Here is a 17369-nt window from a genome sequence, read left to right as displayed (position 1 = left end):
ACACATTCACATAAATGATTTTACGCCTACGCAACTGCAGTGTAACAAGACCGGCAACTGGCTATATTTAATTCGATAGAACGAAAGTCTTGAACGATTATTACAGAACTTTGTACAATTGCCCCATATTACGGAAATCGACTCATGGCCAGTGTTTCGTCAACGATGTGTAATCAGCGGTCATGTCGGTCATGTTATTGATCTTACCGTATTATACCAAAATGTAACAGCCAAGTATGTATGATACCCGAACGCTATACTTTAGTTGGCGGCGTTGGCACGCTTCCCTAGTAAGAACAAACCAAAAAATAGGAATAATTTATCACATGATGGTACATACGTAGGTGGTTGTGTCGATTATAGGGTGCAAAATTCAATATTTGTTCAATCTGAATCTGTATAATGAAACAAGCGTCATTCGATCTCTCCTTAACCTAAGCAGTCCCATCAATAACTTACTGCCCTGTTAGTATAGTTTATTCAGAATACATTTTAATGGTTCGTCACATTCTAGGACTAACCTACACGAACAACAATAATCGGAACTAAACTCATCTACAAATGTAACAAGGATGACCCAATTTATGTTGGTGAGAAATAGATATTGTCTTGCACCACTGGAGCGATGCCTTCTCGAAAAATGCAAGAAGCTATGCGGAAATCGAATCTATCACGGCAATGTAGAAAAATCAAATGGCAATCGTTTATCTGCCAAACGGCAAACTCTATCCCGCACAGTGTTGCGAGAGCGTATAATACGCGACATACGTCTTACAAAGGAACGAATGGAAGAAGTTATAGAACGGGAAAACATCTGGACGATACCAAACTTTCTTTGCATAGGTCGTATATTGACATCGCCATACCTGGGATACCTGATTGTATCCCAAGATTACCAGGTGATTTTTTACCTTTACTCGATTCATTCTATAACCGCAAAGTAATTGCGTTTGAATACAACACTTCCAATCAGTGGTTGGTCCTGACTTCTTAGGTTGCGCTCTGGCTGCTTGGAATAGCAGGAGTTACAGATTTGGCCGATGGATGGATAGCTCGAACTTGGGCATCTCAAGCATCAAAGTTGGGAAGTTTTTTGGATCCCATAGCAGACAAGTTACTGATAGGCACGCTCTTCCTGTCTCTTACCTGGACCGGACTTATTCCCGCGCAACTGACCTACTTGGTCGTTGCCAGAGATATCCTTTTGGTAATCGGTGCCTCTTTCATCAGATATCGATCACTGCCTATGCCCGTAAGTTAATACCCAATACTCAACTTTTCTCACCGCAACTCGCATCTTCCCAGCATGAACCGAAACAATTTTGCTGCTTACCGAATAGCAATGACATGTATTCTCCAAGCAATATAAATTATTACAAGTATTTGGTGAATGACGATATTTTGCGTTACTTACAGAGAACTTTGGTGAAATATTTTGACCCAACGTACGCCTCAGTGCAGCTAGCGCCGACGTTGGCTAGCAAACTAAATACCGGAGTACAATTGTGCCTGGTCGGTAGTACCTTAGCTGCTCCAGTTTTTCATTTCGTTGATCACCCTCTGTTGCAAGGCCTTTGCTACCTGACAGCCGTCACAACCCTAGCTGGAGGCCTCAGTTACCTGGTATCAAAAGATACGTACAAGTTTCTTCGTAAGAGGAAGATCAACCCTCCATCATCACCTTCATGACACTACTAGTTGACTCGAGCGTAACCACATCACAAAGACCAAATTTGCAATCATTCTGTGCATTCCGCATGTGAGAAGCGTATCTGTGAACCACAGTCTGACTGCCGGCTCAATGGCTCATCAGCAGTCAATGTGTAAGTCATCATCAACTGATTGATATTCGATCTGGACACTACAGTGATAGTATCCTGGTACAACGATTGATGCAAATTCTATTCTCGCTAGTTTGTTACGTTCCCATTTGTCACAATAAAGTGTATAACAGTTACAGCCATGTTTACAGGTGGATAGTAACTAAACTGGTTGAGATCCAAGTCAATCTTCGTCCGCTTTCCTATTGACGAAATCGATCACGGTATAACCGGATGTAATATCAATTGTACCAATCACATTCTACTGCATAAATTTGACGCCGAATCGACCCAGCAGGTGACATGAAAGTCGTTTTCTTCCTGTCATTTTCTGTTTGCTGTTATACCTAAGGGACGAGATAGCTAAGCTGGACATTTTCTAATGGCTGGATAGGCATTCTAATAAAAGCTGTGATATCCGAACTGAACCGGCAATCCTGTGCCGTGATGGTAGTAACGTGCAATTTGACTACAAACAACGGACCTGGCTTACCGGCAGGTGTCTTGATGAACGCTCGTGGAACGTTAGTTCAACTAATAATTAAATTTAGGTGAAAACATGAATGATTAGGTTTTGTACGATTTACATTTTTTATCCTGTATGAAGAAAATTCAGCAGAGACAGTTACTTCTTAGCAGGGAGAGAAGATATTGAATGGTCTATCCATTCAGAGTCATATATGTTTATGAGATTTTTTATTATCCTACGTGAACCTGGCTACAATTTGATTTCCTCCACGGAGAATTATAATTACAAACAGAAATTTCTGAGCTGTTGAAATGGAGGAAAAACAGATAAATGTCTGTGCAACTACATCAATATCCGGCGATGTAGTCGTCAGTTTTGTACATTTCATACGCACATTCTTCCTTATGACTTGGATCAAATAACAATCCGATGTAGTCAATTTCCAAGTTAAACGGCCCTGTCACCTTGTCAGCTGCGGTAATTCCGAAGCTAACTACATTGTGCAGGGGTAATGGCTCTTGGTGGTCTTGGATTCTTCCTTTGCTGGCCATGAAGAATTTTGAAAAAGGTATTTTCACATACTGCCAATAAGGTCCACCTCTTGTGTAGAGTGCATAGTGATAGACATCATTCCAAGTTATATCAAAGTATCCAGCTGTCGATATGTTGAGCATGTAGGATCTACCGTCCCCTCTAACCCGCATTACCAGATGATTATAGGGATGCCAGTCATAGTAACCTTCTCGTTTGAAGGACTTGCGAGCACGTAGAGTATTAATGTTGCAATATCCTGCCTTTTTGATGTTTCCTGTTTTTGGTACACGTTTGTCCAAGTATCCAGAAAACAGCCCTCTGCCAGACTTGGTCAATTGCAGGCTTCGCGTGGATAGGAAAAGCGAAAAAAAATCGTTATTGAAATTCTCAAAGGATTTTCTCGTGTCGAGGAATAGCATTCCAACGTGTCGTAACTGTACTGCAGTGATTATAGTTTAGATATTTATGCGATTTGGGGCCGGATTCATGAAACTAGGCTGCAATATTTGAGGTCCTTGTTTCACGAATCGTGGGCCTGAATGCAAATTTCTCATAATCACCTGCAATTTGAGTAACCTTCCTCATAGTCACTATCGGCGGTGACAAACCATTGGTCGAGTGACTTTTTGTCACCGTTGAACCGCCAAGCGAGGTCAATTTCGTCCTTTCGATATATCAACAACGGATCACTTTCCAAGTGTTCAATTACCTCACGTTTGAAGAGTTTAAACTCGTCCCCGAGTATACGAAAGCCATTACGAATGTGCCAGAGGTCGTTTCGTTTTTCGGATGAGCTTTTTGCTGCGACTCGCGGATAACCTGATTTGCGATCTTGTTCCCAAAACCGACGTACTTGTATCCCAACGTGTTCACATCTGGTGACTGTTGCCACCATCCGTGGAATCCTGAAGTACATCACTACTGATGATACGCGCCGTGCAACATACTCCACCGTAATTCACTTGCCGATACTGTCTGTGATAATAAACGAACGCCTAGTAATATCTTTCCCGTGCCACTTCGTTGCATCGCCAGTAATAAATACATGTGACAATGGACACAGGGGCTGCCTGCTACGTACATACGTGCATACATACGTGTTGGCGTTGGCGTGGGGGGGGGGGGGGGGGGGGGGGCGGCTTCTGTTGTGTATGCAGCAAACGAAAGTACGTTCGTTTCTACAATGGGTTTCTACTTCGCAGCAATTTTGATGCATGTATGTACAGCAAGATCCATGTGTGTATGTACACCATTAATCATTGACCAATCAGAAAATTTTAGCAGCTGCCGCATTCGGTTGTTTGCTGCACGTGAAAAAGCAGCGTAAGGGTGCTATTTCACGAGCAGTAAAAAGCAGCAGTGGTTTAGTAACTTACTAGTTTTCACTAGCATCAGTCTGCTAATTTTACGCAGCAGCAGCACTGCTCATGAAATAGGTCGTGGCTTCTTGTGGTCTTGTGGCTTGTCGCTCGAGAAACCGAACTGCGAGCAGCAGAAACTTGCACCGGAAGTGATAGGGGAAAACTGCTGCTGCTTTTTACTGCTCGTAAAATAACACCATAATTCTTCATCTTTCTATAATTGCCAATAGTTTGATTTGATAGCACGGAAAAGTACGAAGGAGACAATTAAAACTGCGATAAAACTTGTCCCCAGTTTTGAGGTAACCTTAGTGGTATGTGCTCTGAGGAGGTAACGTAAGAAGAATTGTCTGATCGCAATTTGAGCGCCTCTTACGGAAAAAAGGGAAATTTTCGCTACAAAATGTAAAAAAAGAAGGATGCTGATCGTAACCTATTAAGGGTGTATTCCGAAATATACTTCCGGTACTGCCGACCGTGACGTTACGCAGTCAACTGCGAACTGCGTACCGTTTTTACTTCGAGTTGCCAGCCGCAATAAAATCGGAACGCTACACCGAGGACGCGGCCATCTCTCAAGTAGTGCAGCTGCCTCACATCCCCGACCGCAGTAGTCGCAGTCAACAACATCACAAATTTCATGACGTCACTGAGTGGCGGCAGTAAGCTGTCGCGCGATTTCGGAACGTGGTTGCCAGTACTTGCAGTACTGTCAGTATATTTCGGAATACACCCTATGAAACGAGGACGCCTCTGAGATTAAAGGAAGCCTTCATCAAGGCGTCCTTTATCCTTGAAATAAGGAGAGACTATGAATACGGGTATATATACAGGCGTTTAAATCGCACCCTGACAAGGTCCCTAGATTATACCAGGTCAAGACACGCGTGTTCCAGTTTTTCTCACTATAACGTGGGCAAAAATTTCTAGGCGCGTTCGCCCAAAAGTATCTTATAGCGTTTTCCACCGGGGTTTACTTAACATTACTGCATTTACCAGTTTTGACCAATCTTGCTCGATTTTTTGAGTTTAAGCATTAACGAGTTGCGCCCATACACCCGTATTCATAGTAACTCCTTATCTCAAGGATAAAGGACGCCTTGATGAAGGCTTCCTTGAATCTCAGAGGCGTCCTCGTTTCATAGTCACAACTTGGCTCTCCCTTCCAGAAGGAGGACATATTTAGGGATATGAGATTGCTTATGGTGGTAAAACTGCTGATCGAAGCGCCACTCGGCTGTATTTAAATCTAACTTAAACCACTTGGCTCTCATTGTCAAGTCGCGTCGGTTGATGAGAGTGTGTAACCTCAAAGAAGTTAACCCGTAGACTGGCTGTGATCCGCGTCATACGGGTCATAAGTGCATAGACGCCGAGCGCAAGCGTTGGCTACATGAAACGAAACAGCCAATCGCAGTGCCGAAGGTTTCCTCAAGGAAGCTCGTGTAACGTCCGACCGGAACGTCCGTATGTTTTATCGATTATTATTACTGCATGTTACTTTTATCAACTAACCAAACTCGAAGTACGAGAATCTTGTAACCATAAGAAATTAAAACAACTGTCTAACTATTTGGAATATCCCTAGATGGAAATAACTATGAAATTCACTAGCCAAGGCTTAAAAACCATGTTACGAGATCTTCGTACCACAGAGAACTATAATACTATTATACGTTATTATATATCACTATCATATTAACACTATAATTAACTAACACAATTATACCCAATTATTATATAGCACTCAACAATGCCATTTGTGCATTCGGAGCTGAGAGCTATACTTAAGCAACATACGCTTTACTATATAGCCTGGAGTATAGAAGACTGTAAAACCATAGATAAATGCATAACCAATATAATGTAAAGATAGCACTGCTGCAATAACCCATAAAACCAGAGACTGCAAAACCATCAAACCGTGAATGCTAATTACCCAGCATGAACTATACCTTCTTTCGCAACGCCGTATTGTAGGCAACACGCGCAACGTTTTGAAGGCAATGCAGATCTCCAATGTGGAGCCAACAGAGCTTCACCTAGAGAATACATTAGGAAACTTACCGACGAAACGAAAACGTTCTAGAAGCTTCCAAGCCGATTTATATCAATATAAGAATTAACAACTACAGAAGGGAATCATATACAAAAGCACACATGTAAACCTGCTCTAAAGCTATGAATCATCAAATTACTAAGTACCCTAAATCTGTTAAGATAGTTATAACACAAACAACTAAAGATATTCGCAGCAGCGTGATTCTAATAATGCTAAACAAATAACAAACTATGTTCATAAACAATTGCTATTGTACTCCAGATTAACAACGACAGTAGTCGACTTTAATACATATGCAATTCTATATAGATACAACTATAAAACTAACAACGACAGTAGTCGACTATAATACATATACAATTCTATATAGATATAACTATAAAACTAACAAACGACAGGTAACCAAAATGAAATATGGGCTTTGTAACGAGCAAGATAGCAAAAACATTCAGAGGTAGACAGGTAGTTAAGTGGCTGACGGGCGCCACAAAGGGGCTGGCGCCACAAAGGGGGCTGGCGCCACAAAGGGGGCTGGCGCCACAAAGGGGACTGGCGACACAACGAAAAGCTCACGCAGTTCGGAGAACTACGGAACCAAGTCCACGCACCTACACCACCGCACCAAGCAGCGATATACCATACGTAAAAACCTACAATATAGTAATAGCTAAAGAAATAAGATCACAGGCGTGCATGCGGCGAAGATGTCGTGCCCTAATTAGAATTCCTAGAAAAGAGGGGAGGTGCGCAAAGGCGACCAAAAAACTAGAGAGGGGGATCGTTCTGCGCAACGATCGACCCCTATAAAAACGGCGACCGATCACTCGATCGCTCTCTTGTGTTTCTACCTCCAGATTCGTCATCTAGTTCCGGTACAGTCTCGCGGTAAAATCCTTTAGCCTTTTGCATTAAAACTTTCATACAACGTTACTCTGCCCAAAAGTTCAGCGAGTTTCAACTCCATTTTTACTAAGTCTAAGATCTTACACTGTGTAACTCTGCGTTTGTGACTTTTAAATATCAAACTTATAAAATAAACCAAGTTAGTCAAAATATCCAAATATATTAAAGTCAGTTATTCCACTAAAACCTCTCACCAATCTACAAGTCATCGCATCCAGAATACTCTCAAAAAGGTAAGCCAAATTAAATCTTTTATCCAACAATTTCTCCCTCTTCGGTTCGTTCGACTAGAGCGACAGAATGCCCGTTGTCCGGTGTATTTCAATACTTAATCGGTAATTGGTGACCCAAACTACTGATGTGAGTCTGGCTGTAACTGTGTGTGAATGTTTCCGGTGTCTAACATCTGGAGATTTCCACTAGGTACCGTTCCGACGTCACATATCAAAAATTTTCTGGTGCATCGGCCGGGAAACCAAACGTTATAATCGCGAAAAACTTTTTGTGACGCGAGTAGCGACCGACGGACGGCGGAGTTTTTGCGCGCTACCAACACGAACTGAAAATCACCCTAATCTCGCTCGATTTAATAAAATGACTAAACGAACTCGAATTTTAATACCCGTTAACTCGCCAAAACCCTAAAAATCAATGAGTCAATCAAGAATTTTTCCATCCGCTCTGGAAATTTCCCATTCAAATATTTCTTCAATATCGCAACTACTGGGATCTTGTATCGCCGAGATCCCTCGTTTTCATCGAAATACTCTGTCGAACCAAGATTCCAACCTTTAATCGAAACCTCTAACAAATACCCTTTGTTCTTATAACGAATGCTCCCAAAATCGAACGAAATAAACGGAGGAAAACGCGGAACCATAGCGAAGCTTTGGGAACAATATACTCAGCCGATTATATTAAGCGATCCGCACGAAATCCCGGACTCTGTAAAGGAGCCTTATCTCAATAAACCGCAGAATTCTAACCACACCATCAGAACTTCTGAAGATATTTGCTATTGCAAGGGAAATACAGAAGAACGAATAAAAGAAAGAAATAAGCTGTTCGAGCCCCCAACGCGACCTAGAACGATTAGCGAAGAAGACGCAGGGATTAGGAAAAAGGCGAAAATTATTTCTAAATACCTCCCGTTCAAACTTCCAACGATTCCTACCTCCTTTTCTCCGACACGGGATCTAAAATTCAAAATAAACCTTATTAACAAAAGATTGTGCAATCCCAACATTAAATGGGAAAGGAAGACCCTCCTGCCGATAAAAAACGCACAGCCGTAGTACATAGTCCGCCTTCAGACCGACGACTCAGATCACAAGTTAGTACGCAGGGCACCCAATTATTCGAAGGACAATTAGAAAAATTAGAGGAGACGAACGCGTCGGGAACCTCAGGTCTAAATCCTGAACAGTCGCAAATCTCCAGCCAAAACTCTAATTCAACGAATAAAAATTCTCCGAAGAACTCGAGAAAAACAGAAAAACCCACTCAAATACTTATTCAAACGCCTGATTCGGAAAACCAATCCCAAACACATATTAAGATTCCTCAGGAATTTAAAATGGTGAGCGAACCCGTTGCAAGTACAGGCGCAACCGCCTTACCCGCACCGACTTATCATTATATCTCAATTAAGGATGCCTTAGAGGCAGTCCCGGTGTTTGACGGCAATCCGTCCCAGGTTAGAAGTTTTGTGCAGGGATGCAAGGATGCACGCGAAATGGTCCCGCCTCAAGTTGAATTAAGCCTCACGCGAATAATACGTAATAAAATCAAGGGAGTAGCTCGACGTGTGATCGAGAACGAACGGTTCGATACCGTAGACGAATTAACCGCGCGAATAAATGAGCTTTATGGACCAGCGAAATCCGTTAATCTGTGTCAGGGTGAACTAGGGAAAATTTTCCAAAGACAGAACGAAGACGTCGTGACGTACGCATCAAGGGTACGCGAAGCGATGGAAAACATAAGACAGGCATTCTTGCAAGAACAACGCACGGACGATTTCGAAATTTTTACGCGAAATACCGAAGCGGACGGCAAAGCCGCTTTTCTGCGCGGATTAAGACCTGAAATCGACGGAAAAATCCCCACAATACCCGGTACTCTGAAAGAACTGGTCGACGCGGCGATGAAAATAGAAAAACAGGAGAAAATTAAAATCCAACTTAGACGAGGAGATCAACCTAGCACAATTCAGGACGCTACAATAAATTACGCGATGTTTCAACCATATAATTGCGTTGTGTGTGGAGCAAACGACCACGATAAATACGATTGCCAATATAATTCAGATAAAAGCTATTACGACCACCGTAAACCTCGGAATCAGACTTATGTTATCCAAGGTAATCGAGCAGACTATCGGAATAATTATAACACAAGAGACGCTTATTCAGATCCCCGACGTAACTCGAACACCTACCAACTTCAAAATAATACTAACTCGAGAAATCAATTTCCGAAGCATCAAATAAATTACCTACCGCAACCCGGTTACGATCCAAGAGAAAATCGTCCCAATCGGCAACAGGGACTTCCGAATTTTAGTAACCAGGACAATTACAGTAATCGAAGGTCGAATTCCCCTAATCAACAAGGTTATCCTAGAAATAATCAATATCGCGAAAATCGCTATCAAGGGAACAATCAATACCGCGGAAACATTTATCCCAGCAATAACTCGTACCGTGAAAGAACTTATTCAAGGGACCCTAGCCCGCAGAGGTCACAACCAAATTTCAGACAGGGAAACCAGCGTCCAAATCAGTACGACGATAATCAAATAATTAGACAAACGCGTTATACTCCGCAAACGAATTATCAGCCCTACAATTCGAACCGACCTGACGAATACCAGACAGAACAACCACGCGAACACTGTCGATATTGCAGAAACTACGGTCACTTAATCAGCGAATGCCCAATTAAACAGCGAAATGATAGATCAAATCAAATACCGCGAGAAAATCGAGTCTCATTTTCGGGAAACGGGGAGAGCCTGCCGAACGACGGTGCGACCTCGGAGGCCCTCAAAATACCCAACCGCACCTTATCTATTATACAGGGCGTACCGATAGAAAACTAGTGACGTTGGCTAAAAGCGATATGGAGCAAATAATTATAGATCCGCCTCAAAATTCCGATGACAAATCAATCAATACGATCATAAATCCAGAGAGTATAATCCCCACGATCAAATTAGAAGCGAGCGAATTACAAAATTCGAGTACTTTCATGTTGGATACAGGCTCCGACCTGAACATTATAAAAAATAACTGTGTAAGGTCAGAAATCGAAATAAACGAACAAAAGAAATTTAATCTTAGCGGAATAGTCCCCGCGTGCGTAGAAACTATGGGAGAAGTTCCCATAAACGTAATAGGAACCGAAGCTCAATTCCATATGGTTCCGGAAAATTTACCAATCCCACAGGACGGAATAATAGGATCCCAGTTCTTCAACGAAAATCGAGCTCAGATAAATTTTGATAAAGGCACATTAGAATTCGGTAACGTACAAATCCCATTTCTAAACCGGCAGGAAAAAACGACTCCGTATAGAGCGCAGACTGGCAACTGCGACGAACTCGCGGAGACCGAACTAGGCACCGAGGTTTTACCGCTCCTGGATGTAGAATCTAACGGGTGTCTCGGTTATACAAAATCCGATTTAACGACGGAAATTTCCGAACCTCTTAAAGGAAAGGAAAAGGTCGAAAATCCGGAAGATGTTATCGTAATTCCATCGAGGACACGGCTTGGCATCCGTATCAATCTCGAAAAAACTGAGTTAACCGAAGGGTACGTACCTCTGATAGACGCAGGTGACAACGTCTACATAGGGAACGCGTTAGTGACAAACCGAGATGATAAAGCGTACCTTTATGCAATTAATACGTCAGACTCGGAAGTAAGACTGAGGATTCCACCGCAAATCCTGGAAGAAATAAGTGAAACAGAGGACTCCTTAAAATCAGATACCCAAAACTTTAAAATCAAAAGTGAGAATGCAAAAGAAATCGTTAATTATAAGAATATACCCACAAAATATCAAATATATCCCGACAAATGCATGAAATACGACAATGAATCCGATGAATCTACGAAATATTCCTATAAATCTATGAAAAATGATGACGAATCTGCGATAAATCTAAGTGAATACAATGAATCTGTGAAAAACGATAATAAATCTGCGAAATATTCCAATAAATCCATGAAAAGTAATGACGAATCTACGATAAATCAAAGTGAATCCAATGAATCTGTGAAAAACGATAATAAATCTATGAAATATTCCAATGAATCTGTGAAAAATGATAATAAATCTACGAAATATTCCAATAAATCGATGAAAAATAATGACGAAAACGCGATAAATCCAAATGAATCCAATGAATCTACGAAAAACGATAATAAATCTACGAAATATTCCAATAAATCGATGAAAAATAATGACGAAAATGCGATAAATCCAAATGAATCCAATGAATTTGTGAAAAACGATAATAAATCTACGAAATATTCCAATAAATCCATGAAAAATAATGACGAATCTGCGATAAATCAAAATAAATCCAATGAATCTGTGAGAAATGATAATAAATCCACGAAATATTCCAATAAATCTATGAAAAATAATGACGAATCTGCGATAAATCAAAATAAATCCAATGAATCTGTGAGAAATGATAATAAATCCACGAAATATTCCAATAAATCTATGAAAAATGATGACGAATCTGCGATAAACCAAGGTGAATCAAATGAATCTGTGAAAAACGATAATGAATCTACGAAATATTCCAATGAATCGATGAAAAATAATGACGAAAATGCGATAAATCCAAATGAATCCAATGAATCTGCGAAAAACGATAATGAATCCACGAAATATTCCTATAAATCTATGAAAATTAATGATGAATATACAATAAATCCAAGTGAATCCAATGAGTCTATGAAAGATAATGATAAATCCATGAAAAATAATAATGAAACTGCGATAATACCAAGTGAATCCAATGAATCCGCGAAGGACGAAAATAAAACTACGAACAATAAGTGTAAAAGTAACTCCGACGAGTCCGAGAAAAATAAGAATAAATATTCCGACGAATCCATAAGAAATGATAATTCTATAGTAAACCAGAGTGAATCCAATAAACCCACAACGAGTGAACTAAATAAAATCAAACTAATGGGACCGTATATTACTGACAACGCAAACAAGGCTGTAATAAATGAACACACCTCGGTATTTAAAGAAGAAATAGATCGATGCAATAAAAACCAAGAGACAAATAAATATAAAAGAAGACAAGAAATAAAGAAGTCTACGCGAATCCGAATTTAAATCCTATACGAAAACAGCCGAAGACGAGTATAAAAGGAAGATAACATGCGCAATCCCACGGAATATCTCTACGCAAAACACAAACCGATCTAATAAAATAAATATCCCGAAAATAAAACGATTATTTATGGTTCAAAATTCCCACAACCTAGTCAAAGCCAGGGTCGAGCCTTTGGAATCCTTATTGAGATTAGAACACTTAAATGCCGAGGAGAAAGAGAATGTCTATAACCTAATCCGAGCGAATGCAGATATATTTCGCCTACCAGGAGATAGTCTAGGATGCACTAAGCATGCATACCCTGTACTCAGCAGCAACGCACAAGTTGCGGCAGAACTTCGTAATGCGCAGGCACACAACACACGTACAAACATACGCACACATTCAACTCTCAGCCCAGAGGTAGTGAACTATGCAGTGAGACTACGAAGCACCGCACAAAGAGGAGACCCCGAGTATAGCATACGCTTTGTAATATATCCCATCTCATTCTTTTGCACGTTCAATCTTACAGATACATATATATTTGTCTCTTTCTACTTAACGCCTCAAGCTTTCGAACGTTACACTTGAAATTTCCGTACCTGGCCTTATAACTCGAATAGTTTCTTAAGGAATAAACTCCAAAAATTTTAAAACTCACGCTTCCCCTACTCCAAGAAGATGTACCCAGCACACAAATCCCGCTAAAAACCAATCACTCGCAATTGATAACCCTCACCAACACTATGATTTCAACTACTATATCAGCATTTCGATTTTGCAGATGAAGCTCTTGGCAAACCAGGAAAATTTTGTCATAATATTCGCCGATAGATTTCAGCAAGATATGCGAACCTTAGAAATAAGGCGAGCTGGTAATATTATTGCCGTAATATGCAATAGAATCATGCCAAATTGGGTAAAGAGCTAACTCGCCAGTTGTTATGGAACGATGACCTGCCACCAAGAACCTATAACTATAGCATATATACCGACCACATCGTTAGCGATATATACACCACCGTCAATCTTTTCGATTACGGGAATTATCCGAATAGCATAGTAATGATCAAAGACGTAGATGGCGATATATTTTCAATAGTTTTTATGATCAAAATTACAAGGTCAAGCAACACTTTATGATCGACGATTCGGCAATCGAAATTCCTAACAACAGGCGACGATGAATTAACAAACTAAAACCATAACAAGACCCACTGTCGGGTACATCAACTAATTCCATTATCATAACTAATCATGCCGCGCATAGATACCTTTAGTTAAGTACATCGGATATATATATATATATATATATATATATAAATATATCATACATCTAACAATAAGATAGGAATAAAGAAACACCCAACCCTTATGCGGAGTGACAGCTAATGTACGACGAGAAAGTACATCGAACAAGTCCCTTAAAAGAAATGATGCCATACGAGAACGACGCTTTAACCTGTGTGCAAGGGAACTACCACAACGACAATCGAACTGATGCGAAACCATGGTGATTGAAGTACATCATAGACCTTCAAGGATTTCACGGGGAAAATCATATCTTCATGATAAAGGAAATCGCAGTGATGAGTTGCTGCGAAAGCATACAATACTCCGACGAATACGGAACATGGAGCGACGTAATAGTCCAAGGATATGTAAAGATCAGTCTAGCCGAATATACTGCAAAAATAAATCTAAATTCAAATAAAATCATATTTCGATCCGGAACAACGTGTGAATTCAGCAACGGTAATTGCGTAGATAATGAAGGAGGAAACACGTTCTGGGAAACCTTGCCAAAGGATTCCTGTCAACTGGACCGATACGACGTCTTATACGACGGCAGAGCCACCAAAATCAAAAACAGCGACGAAACCTATGACGAAGTGTATACAGTTACCACCCAAGACATAACCTTCGCCTTTTCGAAAAGGGGACGTCAACAAGTATGCGGATACGAATTGATTCGGACCGAACACCCGAAGCTACTTATCATCGAAGAACCAACTAAAAACGCGTTCACTCACAAAAAACCCATAGCAACCAGCCACTTGGACATTTTTACCTATGTAAATTCAAAATTCGTATACGTGGAAAGACATATGAAAATGCAGATGTCAGCATTATACCGAGACGTACTCTTGCAGAAATGCAAATTGGAACAACAAGTTTTACGGAACTTATTGACATCCGCAGCCGTAACGCCCGACGACTTCGCGCACCAATTAATGAAAGGACCAGGCTACATGGCAACAATAGCAGGAGAAGTAATCCACATAATCAAATGCATACCAGTTGACGTAAAAATTAGAAAGACGAAGAACTGTTACCAAGAATTACCGGTATTCAGAGGAAACGCCAGCATGTTTGTATCACCGAAGAGCCGCATGTTGTTAAAAACCGGGGTGCAGATAGAATGTAACCCTTTCATCCCAGTAATGTTCAATCTCGATAAGAAATGGTATAAATTACTACCAGAATTGACCGAATCAGTAAAACCAGGCACAATAGAACCTTTAACCACACCAACATGGAAATACATTAACCCCAATAACCTAGCAACCAGTGGAATCTACTCCTCTGAAGATCTGGAACGACTGAGAGATCATATCATGTTCCCAGCAGAGAGATCTGGAATACTAAACGACATGGCAAGGGGAATGTCAGGACAAACCATAGCAAATCAACAATTATCTATCATGCAATTCCTAACTGAAGAAGCAATGCAAAAAATAGCCAAGAACACATGGACAAAGATGTGGGGTTGGTTCGTAAGCTTTGGCACTCTCACCGCAGGAGGAATCGGAATTTGGGTAACCATCCAAATAACCAAATTCATCCTCGACACAATAATCCACGGATATGCTCTGAGAAAAGCCTACGGGTGCAGCTTTCACATGTTCGGAGCCATATGGAATTCCCTGACTAACCTACTCTTACATCTAGCCAGGCAAAAACAAGAGGATGATACGGAATCCAAAGGACCATCTAACAATCAAAATAAACCGCCGCCACAACCAAAACCTTTAGACATATCCTGGAACCAGGAACAACCAAAACCAAAACACTGCTCCGGAATCCCTGAAATACACATGGACATGTCAATCAAACACGAATACGCAATACCCGGATCCTTCAAGCAAGAAGCACCAGCGCCAAAACCTACGGTCGGGCGATATTACGAATCAATGGGAAACAACACGAGAAACATTAACCAGACTGAACCAACAACAAAAGAGGACGGAGAATACAAAGCACCCCAAGGAATGCCGATACCCATATACCCCAATTTAAACATGAAGCCAGCAACCCAATCACCAATTGCAAAAAACGTCTCAACATCGACCATGGACCCCAAGGACAACCAAAGTACCGTATGGATTGAAAAACCTACAGCACCCAACGACCGTCAGAAAGAATGATCGAGCAGAGGCTCGCCATTCTTGCATAAGGGGGGAGGTGTAACGTCCGACCGGAACGTCCGTATGTTTTATCGATTATTATTACTGCATGTTACTTTTATCAACTAACCAAACTCGAAGTACGAGAATCTTGTAACCATAAGAAATTAAAACAACTGTCTAACTATTTGGAATATCCCTAGATGGAAATAACTATGAAATTCACTAGCCAAGGCTTAAAAACCATGTTACGAGATCTTCGTACCACAGAGAACTATAATACTATTATACGTTATTATATATCACTATCATATTAACACTATAATTAACTAACACAATTATACCCAATTATTATATAGCACTCAACAATGCCATTTGTGCATTCGGAGCTGAGAGCTATACTTAAGCAACATACGCTTTACTATATAGCCTGGAGTATAGAAGACTGTAAAACCATAGATAAATGCATAACCAATATAATGTAAAGATAGCACTGCTGCAATAACCCATAAAACCAGAGACTGCAAAACCATCAAACCGTGAATGCTAATTACCCAGCATGAACTATACCTTCTTTCGCAACGCCGTATTGTAGGCAACACGCGCAACGTTTTGAAGGCAATGCAGATCTCCAATGTGGAGCCAACAGAGCTTCACCTAGAGAATACATTAGGAAACTTACCGACGAAACGAAAACGTTCTAGAAGCTTCCAAGCCGATTTATATCAATATAAGAATTAACAACTACAGAAGGGAATCATATACAAAAGCACACATGTAAACCTGCTCTAAAGCTATGAATCATCAAATTACTAAGTACCCTAAATCTGTTAAGATAGTTATAACACAAACAACTAAAGATATTCGCAGCAGCGTGATTCTAATAATGCTAAACAAATAACAAACTATGTTCATAAACAATTGCTATTGTACTCCAGATTAACAACGACAGTAGTCGACTTTAATACATATGCAATTCTATATAGATACAACTATAAAACTAACAACGACAGTAGTCGACTATAATACATATACAATTCTATATAGATATAACTATAAAACTAACAAACGACAGGTAACCAAAATGAAATATGGGCTTTGTAACGAGCAAGATAGCAAAAACATTCAGAGGTAGACAGGTAGTTAAGTGGCTGACGGGCGCCACAAAGGGGCTGGCGCCACAAAGGGGGCTGGCGCCACAAAGGGGGCTGGCGCCACAAAGGGGACTGGCGACACAACGAAAAGCTCACGCAGTTCGGAGAACTACGGAACCAAGTCCACGCACCTACACCACCGCACCAAGCAGCGATATACCATACGTAAAAACCTACAATATAGTAATAGCTAAAGAAATAAGATCACAGGCGTGCATGCGGCGAAGATGTCGTGCCCTAATTAGAATTCCTAGAAAAGAGGGGAGGTGCGCAAAGGCGACCAAAAAACTAGAGAGGGGGATC

At 40.7% G+C, this 17369-nt stretch overlaps 2 protein-coding genes across 7 annotated transcripts; one reads left to right on the top strand and one right to left on the bottom strand.

Moving 5' to 3' along the window:
• The first annotated feature begins 26 nt into the window (after window positions 1-26).
• On the top strand, window positions 27-2122 carry LOC107223540 (probable cardiolipin synthase (CMP-forming)). Of its 6 annotated transcripts, none has more exons than XM_015663238.2 (4): window positions 27-234; window positions 515-899; window positions 995-1252; window positions 1417-1957. In XM_015663238.2, exons 2-4 carry the CDS (start codon window positions 573-575, stop codon window positions 1687-1689), a joined length of 858 nt encoding a protein of 285 aa, XP_015518724.1. In that variant the 5' UTR covers window positions 27-234; window positions 515-572; the 3' UTR covers window positions 1690-1957. The 6 variants fall into 6 exon arrangements, 5 of the variants coding, with proteins under 5 accessions (XP_015518724.1, XP_046601639.1, XP_046601640.1 ...); XM_046745683.1 differs by having other exon boundaries at window positions 27-290; XM_046745684.1 differs by lacking the exon at window positions 27-234 and adding an exon at window positions 248-332.
• A 377-nt stretch (window positions 2123-2499) lies between these two features.
• LOC107223531 (complex I intermediate-associated protein 30, mitochondrial) lies at window positions 2500-3925 on the bottom strand. Its single transcript, XM_015663225.2, has 2 exons — window positions 3384-3925; window positions 2500-3165 (listed from the first exon to the last, which is right to left on the bottom strand). Exons 1-2 carry the CDS (start codon window positions 3737-3739, stop codon window positions 2637-2639), a joined length of 885 nt encoding a protein of 294 aa, XP_015518711.1. The 5' UTR covers window positions 3740-3925; the 3' UTR covers window positions 2500-2636.
• Window positions 3926-17369: the final 13444 nt, after the last annotated feature.

Source organism: Neodiprion lecontei, chromosome 7 (assembly GCF_021901455.1).
Source record: "Neodiprion lecontei isolate iyNeoLeco1 chromosome 7, iyNeoLeco1.1, whole genome shotgun sequence".
NCBI lineage: Eukaryota > Metazoa > Arthropoda > Insecta > Hymenoptera > Diprionidae > Neodiprion > Neodiprion lecontei.
This window is presented reverse-complemented; position numbering and strand designations above follow the sequence as displayed.

What these genes read in the sequence shown, in the direction of transcription:
- LOC107223531 (XM_015663225.2), bottom strand. Translation starts at nt 3,739, where the DNA reads ATGTACTTCAGGATTCCACGGATGGTGGCAACAGTCACCAGATGTGAA. An exon ending in GAAGGTTACTCAAATTGCAG is followed by an intron (nt 3,166 to 3,383) that starts GTGATTATGAGA and finishes ATCCACGCGAAG; the next exon opens with CCTGCAATTGACCAAGTCTG.
- LOC107223540 (XM_015663238.2), top strand. Translation starts at nt 573, where the DNA reads ATGACCCAATTTATGTTGGTGAGAAATAGATATTGTCTTGCACCACTG. An exon ending in TTGTATCCCAAGATTACCAG is followed by an intron (nt 900 to 994) that starts GTGATTTTTTAC and finishes CTGACTTCTTAG; the next exon opens with GTTGCGCTCTGGCTGCTTGG. An exon ending in ATCGATCACTGCCTATGCCC is followed by an intron (nt 1,253 to 1,416) that starts GTAAGTTAATAC and finishes CGTTACTTACAG; the next exon opens with AGAACTTTGGTGAAATATTT.